Source organism: Lepisma saccharinum, chromosome 12 (assembly GCF_977018435.1).
Source record: "Lepisma saccharinum chromosome 12, izLepSacc3.1, whole genome shotgun sequence".
NCBI lineage: Eukaryota > Metazoa > Arthropoda > Insecta > Zygentoma > Lepismatidae > Lepisma > Lepisma saccharinum.
Window position 1 is genome coordinate 17,638,420 of NC_139240.1, and position 12,549 is coordinate 17,650,968.

The window sequence follows — 12,549 nt, forward strand, 5'->3', positions numbered from 1 at the left end:
CATGACGACAGGGTGAATGGTTTATATTACGTAGCGACCTTCATTTTTCCGTGATATTTTTTTTTTTCCAAAATCATGTTACTTTATTTCTTTTCGGTGTCATTTTCCCCAAAATTCGCGTCTTTATTTCAGCACAATTTTTCTTGCCAAATTTAAAATTATACATTTATTTGTCCTTTTAAAGTAGTATTTTAATTTATAAGTCACATGGCCTTCCCCTGTTCGTGATTCATGCGTTGGAAATGATTTTTGAAGTCATTTTCTTTTTCTTCATTTCTCTCACGCAAAATACCGATGTAACGGCATCCGTGTGATGGTAGGTTAACACGCGATGTCCCGCCAGAATCCTACCGCTTTGCTCGGTGATACAAAACGTTCCGATAGAAATTGAAAACTTGTGAGAAACTTTCATTTGCATGTGGTTTCGTAAGCTCAAAACACAAGAAATGTTGAATTTTCGCGTTATTTTCCGCTTTCTCAGCAGGAAATTTGTTGTAATTCGTGAAAAAGGTCACGATTCGCATTTTATGCAAAAATCGCGTTATTTCGCGATTTTGAATACATGAAAAATGTATTTAGAATATGCCGCTGTTCTACATAAACGCATTTATGCAGCTAACATCATGTTATCGCATTTTCAAAAAAAAATCAAAGTCCGTAATAACAAGACAATCAGAAACGCACATGGACAGGACACTGATGTGTAGAAAGAAGAAATATGCAAATAATATACTGGAAAAATATTGATTTGTAATTGAGAAAAGTGCAGATAAAGCTCACAAATTCATCATTAAGACAATACAGGTACTTTGTTATACAAAAGAACGTTTTGAATGCTTGATTGCACGTTTATGTGATCGTTTCCTTATCATCCATTTCCGTTTGACATGTTGTCACACTGCCAGAGGCGGAAGGTTTTCTCCAAGGCATACTCCAGAACTTCTGTTCCTTCCCGTAGGCGTCCGCCTCCGTCACAGAGATGGGGAGAACATGATGCAGTGTCTCTGGCACGAAGAGAATCAACACTGACGCCAGTGCATTCATGAGAATTATCACTACATATGGGTAGCGGAGGTCGTAAGCTGTTCCCTGTAAAATATATGAGACACCTCATTTCAATACATATTCCTTGGCTTACAGAACTTAAAGGTTTCAAAAACGTTTGCCCCATCAACATACCATGGCGGCATATATACAGAAATAATGGATGGGGTTTAACTTACTGCAGTGACGGATGATACACTTTTAATAATTTAATTATTACTATGTATCTATTAATAATATAAAATTTTAAGTTGTAACGTTGGTAACTTGATTGATAGATTGAATCGGCTATTTTGCACCCGTCACGTTATACGGGGTCCAGCCCCTTACCATAACTAAAATAGCATAACTGTAATGTCGTATAGCTGAAATACTAATACAGGGTGGCTCAAAAAGTCACTTAACACCCTCGGTACAAGGCCACTGCAGCGCGCAACGTGGAAGTGGCCATGACCAATCGTTGCCTAGCCAAGGTGGAACCACATTGACGTCACTCGCATGGTCGGCAGCCATCTTGATGTTCGCCATCTTGAATTCAACTTTAGAATTTTAAATGGGAAGGGGGTGATATGATATATCAAATCAGGCTAGAATTTTACGAGAAATGCATCCATTAAATGAAAAGTCCTTCACAGTGACAAGGCTAATGTTTATGTTCATAAGGAAGTTCATAAACAGAATATTCGATGTTTTTTATCTGATAACCCATTTTCGACAGATCAAAACTAAATGGTTAGTGCTGGTAAGTTAATGGTGTGGCGTGCTGTGTGGAACACGATTGGTTAGTCAATTTTCAATCAACGGAACCTTAAATACTTAGGGCTACTTGGATTTGTTAAATAAACAGGTTTTTTCATCCTTGCTTATGGAAGAAGGTACTTTTTACAGAGTTCTTTTCAATAGGGAGGAACACCAGAACACTGTGGGTACGTTGTAAGCAGTTTCTGTCCAAAGTTAGTTATCAGATGACAAGGGTCGCATATTCTGTTTATAAACTTTCTTATGAACATAAACATTAGCCTTGTCACTGTGAAGGACTTTTAATTCAATGGAAGCGTCACATTGTACATTGCTCGCGACAACCATTCATAATGTGCAGATCTTCATGGATGTATCCGATTAAAATCACGTGCAATGACATGCGAACTTCTCTCCCTAGACATCACTTTGATCTCGATGCGTTACCGATGCGCTAAACAAATTTTAAGGCATTTTTTTAACACCTCGAAAAGGAGCAAATTGGTACAAGAATTCGGTCATAACTTTTTACTGGTTAACGATACATCGAAGAAACCTTCACCATTGCATTTCTAGTGAAATTCTAGCCTGATTTGATAATCATATCACCCCCTTCCCATTTAAAATTCTGAAGTTGAATTCAAGATGGCGGACATCAAGATGACCGCCGACAGTGCGGGTGGCATCAACGTGGTTCGTCCTTGGCCTGATAACGATTGGTCATCACCATTTCCATGTTGCACGCTGCAGTGGCCTTGTACCGAGGGCGTTAAGTGACTTTTTGAGCCACCCTGTATATTCTGACTTAAGTTAAAAGCTGAGGCTGTAAAGGGGGACTCAGCACATATAAGCACAAAACACAGGATTTGAATTTGAATTTGAATTTAAAATTTTGGGAGCGTCAGCACTTAAGCTATTTTGCTCCCGTCACAATATACGGGGATCAGCCCCTTATCGTTACAAATAACAACTCTATCGTTGCAGAACTAAAATCATAAAATATTAAAATGTTCTGACTTTCGTTAAAAGCTGAGGCTGTAAAGGGGCACTCAGCACACATAAGGACAAAAGAACAGGACAATACAAACAAAATTATACTGGCCATCGGGCCAGTCGCCAGAGCCTCGTTAGTCATTAGTCCAGGGTGTACTACGTGGAAGTGAGGTTGACTTTTGGGCGCCTACGTGGAAGGTACCCCTTACACCCCACAAAACACAGGACAACACACAGAATTATACTGGCCATAGTGCCAGTCGGCAGAGGCTCGTTAGTCTTAAAATGCAGTCCCGGGTGTACTACATGGAGGTGAGGTTGACATTTGGGTGTCTTATAGAAAGGTAACCCCTTACACTCTCTATAAAAAAAAATATATGAAAACCCCCATTTCTATACATATTGCTTGGCGTACAGAACTTATAGTATCCAAGAACAATCGTAATTGATTGAATGATTGGGTGCCTCAGCACTAAGGCTATTTGCACCCATCAACATATACGGGGACAATAATAATAAAAAGGATAAACCTTTATCATGGTCATGTATATACAGAAATAATGCGGGGGTTCAACTTATTGCAACGAAGGATGTTACAGATTTAAATGTTGTTACTATAACATATTAATAACAAAAAATTAAGTTTTAAGCTTGCTAAACAATTTATATGTAAATATTACCTTGATATAGACCTACAAAAATTATATTAACACTAACAATATTGTGCCGTGTGGTCGAAACGATGAACCCTCTCTCCTTGTTGTAGGTTTTCTATGATCGTGTTACGCTATTCATTCGGATCTCCCATACACAGGCCACAATTGATTAGATAATCGCCTACCTCTAGTGAGAACGCAGTCGGTAGCCAGACTCTGGCTATCACCGGCTGCTACCCCACGGGTACTTTATTTTTATAACAATGTGGTTTTCTTTTTAAACTACATCAAAGTTAGGCTGATTAAAATTAAAATTTTGGTTGCGTCAACACTTAGGCTATTTCTACACTTCACACTATACGAGGCACAGCCATTTACCATAACATGATTGACTGATTTGAAGTTTCAAGTACACTTTATGCACAGAAAGGCTAATCGGGAATGGACCTGTAGTTTAAAGTGGGACCCGAACCACTATGTGCCACCATAGGGTATCGAACCCGGGACCCCTTGATTACAAGGCGACGACGTTACCACTACGCAATACGGGAGGACATTTACCATAACAAAGATCAAAACGTGTCCATGAGGACTGGAATCTCCTTACCTACGTTAGAAGCTGAGCTTGCAAAGGGACACCTAGCACACGTAAGGGCAATTGATTGATTCATCAATTAAGTGAATTTAACATCGCATTTCTTCCACTTCTGACTAATCGCGTCTGTATTGATGCATTGTGATCCTTGCACCACAGAAGGCTACAAAACGTGAGATTAAAAACTTAGGCAAAAACAACATTCGATGTTACTTGTTAAGGCATTGGTTACCGGAACAAATAACTTTTACTTACCAGATATACAACGTAAGGCCCAAGTATTTCAAAAATTGACGTGTACACTGAACAAAACGCCAATCCAGTTTGTCTCAAACACGTTGGGTACAACTCCATTCCATGCAGGTAGATGGCGTAGAAGGTGAGAGACACTCCAAATCTGATGAACACGGCCAGCACAGTGTGAACAGCTGTGAGGTGTGGGTCTGAAAAATACAAAATATAAATATAAACACATGGTGCTCCAATAAGAACATACTATGAGAATACTCCTCTCTTCAACGTATATAGTCATGCACAGTGTTCGAATTGAAGAAAATGCAGAATATTCATTTTTTTACATTTTCAGATTTGAGTGTAACAGTGCCAGTACGATTATGCTACCATTACATTTGGGTGTATAAACGATGCGTTGCAGCATGGTCTCCTTTTCCAGACAATTTTGTCACAAGAAATTCGACCACTTTTGGAAGTTGTCGGTAAAAAAACGCCGCAGCTTTTTGGTTGTTTTCTTTTTTCGACTCTTTTGCCAAAGTGTTTCAAATCAATGAAAGTACATTGGTTGGCAGATTTTTTTTTGTTCGAAGTCTTTCATTTATCTTTCTAGTGCAACAAAACTCTCATTTCTAAATTTAAAATACAACTTTCGACATTGAATTGCAAAAGAGACGGGGTTTTTTAAATGGACGTTTTTTCTGTTATCATTATATTTCAGTACGCTTATTATATATATCTACATAATGTATACCCATTCACATAACTAACTTAAATTTTGTGTACATTGAATTTGCTGCTTCTAAACATACAAATAAAGTGCGCCCATAAAAGATATAGAGTGCAATGACTATCTTTTTTCACAACGTCGTGAACAGCAATCCCAAATAAGAATACAAAGAGGGGGGGGGTTTCTTTCCCTGGTTGAGAATGAAAATATAACTGTAGAGCCTGGGGGGGAAATTCCCTGGCTTCCTTCTCTTCAATTCAAACACTGGCCATGCATTTTGGCATATTGAATGATTGATTAAAACCATTATGGGTGTTTGATTTAATTTGATTTGAATTTAAAATTGTGGGTGCGTCAGCACTAAGGCTATTTTGCACCCGTCTCATTATATCGGGTCCAGCCCCTTATCGGTACAAATAACAAACTCTATCGTTGCAGAACTAAAATCATAAAATATTTCTTTAAAAGCTGAGGCTGCAAAGGGGCACTCAGCACACATAAGGACAAAAGAACAGGACAATACCAACAAAATTATACTGGCCATGGGGCCAGTCGCCAGAGCCTCGTTTGTCTTCAGTCCAGGGTGTACTAACGTGGAAGTGAGGTTGACAGTTGGGTGTACTACGTGGAAGGTCACCCCTTACACCCCCATTATAGGTGTGTCAGCATTATGGCTATTCATAAAGACCAACAATATATGTATATTCTAAACGGACGGCCATGAAATTAGGCGGGTGGCAGAAGTTCGCGCTGTTGCCACGTCGGAGCACAACCCGTGTGTTCGGAGGTTCAAGAGCAGTCCGACGTGTATATATGGGACTCCATTTCAGGGGGCCTGTAACGAACTTTCAATTCACATGATCGCCAAGTCTGTATCGAATGGGACTCGAAAGTGCCCCGAAGAGAGGTCGGTCTGTCGCTCGAACTAGTCAACGCAGCCCTGTTGACGTTGCCACACAGTGCGCAGGAACCAACTACTTTTGTCCCGCTCTCGCGTTGCTTTTCCCATATGTGGCACCAGCGCAATTCTTCCCAGCCGCCTATTTTCATGGCCGTGCGATTAGTGAAGTTCTCTCTTTTCGTTTCAGCACTACTGTTTCTTACCTAATCTTGAACAAGATAAGGGGTGAACTCATTACAGACTTGACCATTGCCATGGTTACCAAACTCCTCTGGCATACAATATTACTACTCTGTATACTAACATGCAAAAACGTAAACAAGAACACAATAAAAAGTTTTCATAAATAAACACTGCAATGATCATTTCGTGTCACACTGAATCTCCTAAATTACTAAAAGAAACTAACATGATTATACAATATATTAACATTAGTTTCAAAATATTAACATGTCCCCTCTCTCTCAAGGACCATTTGGTATACATGTTAAAGTTTATTTGTCAAGTTTTGTGATGACGTTAAGGTGTATTGGCCTACTGTAATTTGTGTGTCTAAACATTATGAACTTCCCTCAATACTGTGAAATCCGGAAGTATTATTTTTCCTGATGTCATGGTAATAAGATGGACTTTCCAAATAAATTGATTGATTTGGTTATTTTGCGTCGCTTTTGTGCCACGTTTGGATAAATGCAACGATGGGAGATGAATGGTAATAAGATGAGAAGATAATCACAAACGCACATGGACAGGATTCAACACAAAATCAAGAGAGGAGTACACTGGCTGTGGGTCCACACTGAAAAAGATAGCTTTGTTTGGAGTGAGTTTCTCTTCCCCACCGTAGAGTGAGTGAAGATCTGACGTTGAAACTTTACCTCTGCACCTCACATGCACAAAGATTCCCATTGAAAATCGACAGACAGACCTTGTTAATGGGAAATAAGTTTGCCGGAATTGAAGCGTTTGTGCTTCTGGACCCCTGGTAATCCAGTCGAGGCACTTTTCTACTTGCGAGAAACCCATTTTTCAACAAATCAGATATCAGAGATTCGTTAGTCTGCAAGATTTTGTCCACATGTGCATGTGTATATCTCATGCTTGTCACAGGAACGTTTGAAGGTTGATGTTACTTGAATGCTTACGTAGGCAAACGAGAGCTGCACCGATGGATGCCACAGCTACTAAGAAACAGAAAGCAGATTGTGTCCATCGTCGCCCAAATTTGTCCGCGACGTACATCCCACCTATGTATGCCGGCAGCTCAGAGAACGAAGACAAGAAGAAAGTGAGGAAAGGGTTGTCGCCCACGCTGAACACATTCAGTATCATCACCCAGTAGCTCAAGCCATTCACAGACCTGAAATAAATTCAAAACATTTAGTTAAGGTGTGGGATATTTCAGCAGGTATCTTCATGTGTTACATTGTACGGCGCCAAGCTCCTTACCATGAGGAAAAATCAACATACTTTTCTGAGAACCTACAAAGGATTACACTCAGTGGCGTAGTCGAGCCACAATCAAGGAGCTCCCTGCCTCACAAATTCACAAGGTTTTTTAAAATTATTTTTAACTTATTTCATTTAACGAAACTGAACTTCCACAATGGCTCCTTTTGTTCTGTAACAACAACAAAAAGTATCTTATTGAGAAACCTTTGAGACGAAATTATGATACCGTACTGCCTTTGACTTGTCACCACAGTAGAAATTAATAAATTGATTGATTCATTTAACTTTGCTTTGATGCCACTTTAGGCTAATTGCGAAGATTAGGGTGAATGGTGTTAAGATGAGTGATTAATTTATTTTATTTAGCGTCACATTACTTGGCTAATCGAGGCGATGGTGATGGATAAATGGACAATTGCAAACCCATATGGACAGCACAACATTATTCCTACAGACGATTATACTGGCGCCAGAGCCTTGTTATTCTCCAAAATTACAGCTCAGGGTGGAAGTGATTTTTGGGTACCTTTCTCTAAAGGTCACACCTTTCATCTCGAATGGTGATTCGATAATACTGCTAAAAGGACAAACACACATGGACAGGACGCAAGCCCCACTGATGATTATACTGACTGCAGGTCTAGGTCTCAGAAATATCTTAGTCTGGAAGATTACTTTACCAGAGTATACTGCGTGGAAGAGAGATGCATTTGGATCCTTTCCGAGGAGGCAGATTGATTTGTTTATCAAAAATCATAATGGGTACATGAACACTAAGGCTGTTTGGCTCATTCTCCAAATACGGAGAGCAAACGTCAGTGACGACATGAAAATCAATTAAATCAAATCCTTACCACACGAATGCTATTATCATTGTCCTGATGGCCAATCGCTTCGTTTTGAAGAGACTCGCAACTCCGTACGTCTTCTCGTGATTTTCTCCAACTTTTTCCAGAACGTTCTTGTAGTCGGGAGGCAGCGTGGTTCCGTTGGTTCTGGCTATCTCTTGGATAACTTTAGCCGCGTCCTCCACTCGCTTCTGAGATGCCAGCCAAAGGGGCGATTCTGGAACTAGCCTGGAAGAAGGTAGATTGATTGATTGAAGTTGAAATTTTAGGTGCGCCAGCACTTAGGCTATTTTTCACCCGCCACGTTATATGGGGTCCAGCTCCTTACCATAACTAAAATAACGTAAATGCAATGTCGTACAACTAAAATATTAAAACATTCTGATTTCATATAAAAGCTGAGGCTGTAAAGGAGCACTTAGCACACATAAGGGCAAAACACAGGACAACACACACACAGCCCTACAGAGGAGTATACTGGCTGGAGGCCCAGACACCAGAGCCTCGCTTGTCTAATTAAATTATAATAGTGGGCTAATAATATTATTTATTAGATTTTTATTGTTATGATCAATAAGTAGTGCAAAATGTAGTCTAGGGTGTACTACGCGGAAGTGAGGCTGACAATTGGGTGTACTTATGCCCCAAGAACCTCTAAATACCACGACAAGAAAATATTAACAAAAAGAAATTTTGAAAATTACCTGTGGCCACTTCTCATAATAAATCTTCCAATTGCAAATGGCTTCTACTTCCCACTGTAGATATATGTTTAATTGACTTATTTTACGGAGAATTTATACCTCTAGGCTAAACGATGTTAAGGGGTCCCGGGTTCGATGCCCGGTGGAGGCACAAGTGGTTCGGATCCCACTTTAAACTGTAGGTCCAGTCCCGATTAGCCTTACTGTGCATAAAGTGGATTTAAACACCAACTCAACTAATCACGATGTTGAGATAAAATCCATAAACAAAGGAAACTCGAACCGAAATATTCGATAGTTTGGGAGCGTGAATTGACCATTAAACGCGCTCACATCAAAGAGACAAATATGGGACAACACAACTCCAAGAAAGATTTTAACCGAGCTTCGTCGACCTGAAAGAATGCAGAACGTAGTCACAAGCACATGCTCAGTTTTCTTAATATGTCCTTTGGAAGGCGTAAACTATTGAACTGAAATTAAAACAGTGCGTGGCAGTTCTTACGTTTTAACTAAAGCCAATACATGTCTCTTAGTACTAAAAATCTTCTTATCTAGATTAATGGCTGTAAATGGGCACTCAGTACATACATGGACAAAACACAGGACAACACACACACACAGCCCTACAGAGGATTATACTGGCCGTAGGTCCAGGCGCCGAAGCCTCGTTGGCCAGCAAGACTGCATTTATCGGGATGTACTACATGGAAGTGAGGTTTGATATTTTTGGTCTACATATAATGTTCCCTGCTTTTTCTAGCCAATTCTTACTTGTAAAGGAGGTAGAAAATAGTACTCGGAAGAGTCGTGACCAACTGGAAGATGACCCAGTCCCTCGACAACCAAGCTGCAAGCGGAAGCAGGCACAGCCCCGCAGTATACCCTATGCACTGGATCATGCAGAATTTTGCCCTGAAGTCGCTCTGCGTCATTTCCATCCCTGTAACAAGTAAATACTCATCTGGTGCACAAAAAATATATTATAAATTGGGTTATTTTTTCATTTCTGCTTGTTTTGGCTAATTTACATAGAAGAGGTCGAATGGTTATAAGACTGCTTGATTGATCGAAATTAAAATTTTGGGTGCGTCACATTACATGGGACGAAGCCCGTCACAACTTAAATCAACACGTGTCTCTGAAGACTAAAATCACCTTATCTTGGTTTAAAGCTGAGGCTGTAAAGGGGCGCTGAGAACACGTTAGAGCAATGGTTCTCAACCATTTTTAGTTCGGGACCACCTTGAAGAATATCACACTTCATTGGACCCATAAGCATTGACGCCGGCAGAATTACTTGTAGGGGTGTACACCCAGTTTATAATCATATTTTTGCCAACATTCAGTACTTTAAAATTACTTCTTTTACGCTTGCTTAAATAAATTATACATACTTCATTCTAGAAAAGTAAATATGTAATTTAAAATACTAATTTATTTAGTGATTCCAGTGATTTATTCTATTCTAATTAAGCGAACATTCTGAAATTGATCTTTTTTTTTTACTCATCGAACTAATGTGACGGTTGGGGCTGCCTTTTCTGTATAAGCTGGGGTATTTGAATTTGAATTTAAAATTGTGGGTGCGTCAGCACTAAGGCTATTTTGCACCCGTCACATTATATGGGGTCCAGCCCCTTATCGTTACAAATAGCAACTCTATCGTTGCAGAACTAAAATCATAAAATATTAAAATGTTCTGACTTTCGTTAAAAGCTGAGGCTGTAAAGGGGCACTCAGCACACATAAGGACAAAAGAACAGGACAATACAAACAAAATTATACTGGCCATGAGGCCAGTCGCCAGAGCCTCGTTAGTCTTCAGTCCAGGGTGCACTAATGTGGAAGTGAGGTTGACATTTGGGTGTACTACGTGGAAGGTCACCCCACAAGCTGGGGTATGTTGGGATCGATCGTGGTTAACTTAATTCGTAAATCTGAGTGCGCGTCAAGTCTATTTCTGTACTCGCTTTTCACTTGAATCGGAGATGAAAATCTCTTTTCACATAAATATGAGGTGGAGAAGGGCATGAGCAACTTTAATGCCTCTTCCGAATGGCGGTCGGAAATATCAAGCGACACCTTAAGTTGACATGCATGTGATACACAGATAATAAAAAAAATTCTTTTCTGCGACCGAAACGAAAACGACAACATCCGATTCTCTTGAGTGTAATCACAGAGAAGCCGGTAAGAAGCAATGGTAGAGCGAGAATAACAGAAATTTAGAGTTTAGACCATGTATTGTTAAAACAATATTTCTTAGTAATTTGAATGTAATAGGTTTCTAAGACACAGTAAAACAATTTTCGAGCCCGACTTTGCGACCCACCAAACACTCCCTTGGGACCCAGCAGTGGGTCCGCAACATAAGTTGAGAAACGATGCGTTAGAACAACAGGACCCCACAGAGTATTAGACTGGCCATGGGCCCAACTACCTGCAACTACCCTGCAACATTACATTCCAGGTTGTAACTTCCGGCCATTTAAATTATTTCTCCTCTATAACTTTGGCTAATTGTGACGATGATGGAATAATTAAAGGAGTAAAATAGAACCATACGGCCTGGTCGGAATTCGAACCCGGAGTCTTAGTTTTATTTGATTTAGTTTACTTTGCTTATTATGCCACTTCTGGTATTTTGCACCCATTACATGACATGGAGTCCTTATTTAAAATATAACTAATAACATAACTGTAACGTCGGAGACTAAAATATTCTGACTTCAGTTAAAACCCGAGGCTGTAAAGGGGCACTCAGCCCTCATAAGGACAATCCACACACAGTCCTACGAAGATTGTACTGGCCGTAGGTCCCGACGCCAGAGCCTTGTTAGTCTCAAAAATGCAGTCCAGGGTGTACTACATGGAAGTGGGGTTAAGAATTCGGTGTACTACGTGAAAGGACCATGGTGATAAGATGAAATAGACGAAGGGACAATCACAAACACATAAGGACAGCACGGGATCCATAAACGAAAATATTGGCAATGGGTCCAGACTCCAGACGATTGTCTGTAAAATGCATTCCATGGTTATGGCCAAAGGAGATTTTGGTATCTTCGAGGCTTAGGATGCGAGATCATGAATACTTTCAACCTGCTCAGCCACATTAATTCTAGAAAGAAAAATCATTTCTGGTTATTAGTTGGATGATTGTTATTAATATGGGCGCTAGTCTGATATGCACCAGTGAAACAGAAAGTAAAATTCGTGTGGGTATTGATGTGTGACAAATTTACAATTCATGATGGGTTAAAACAAGGAGATGCATTATCTCAATTTCTCTTTAATTTTGCCTTAGAATATGCTGTTAGGAAGGTAAAAGAAACTAAAGAAGGACTAAAATTAAATGGTGTGACTCAGTTGTTAGCATATGCAGATGATGTAGACTTATTAAGGGATGATATAAATACAATTAAGAATAATGCTAAAATATTTTTCAAAACTGCTAAAGAGATAGGTTTGGAAGTTACTAAATATATGCTTACAGGCCGAAACCAAGTGTTAGGTAATAATCAAAATCTAATTATTGATAACTCGTTTGAACCAGTTTCCAAATTCAAATACTTAGGAGTAATATTAACAAGTGAAAATTATATTAAAGAGGAAATAACAACTACGCTTAATTCAGGAAATACATGTTACGTC

General features: G+C 39.6%; 1 protein-coding gene across 4 annotated transcripts in view; it reads right to left on the reverse strand.

Annotated features, from left to right (window-relative positions):
- Nucleotides 1-730: 730 nt before the first annotated feature.
- The window catches only part of LOC145996391 (carcinine transporter-like), a 168,793-nt gene continuing 156,974 nt past the window's right edge, over nt 731-12,549 (reverse strand). For all 4 annotated transcript variants that reach the window (XM_083132826.1, XM_083132829.1, XM_083132825.1 and 1 more), the window contains 5 exons: nt 9,667-9,835; nt 8,195-8,416; nt 7,034-7,248; nt 4,282-4,469; nt 731-1,089 (listed from right to left, as the gene is read on the reverse strand). In XM_083132826.1, coding sequence (XP_082988952.1) covers nt 850-1,089; nt 4,282-4,469; nt 7,034-7,248; nt 8,195-8,416; nt 9,667-9,835 — 1,034 coding nt within the window. In that variant the 3' untranslated portion in view covers nt 731-849. The remainder of the gene's footprint in view (nt 1,090-4,281; nt 4,470-7,033; nt 7,249-8,194; nt 8,417-9,666; nt 9,836-12,549) is intronic.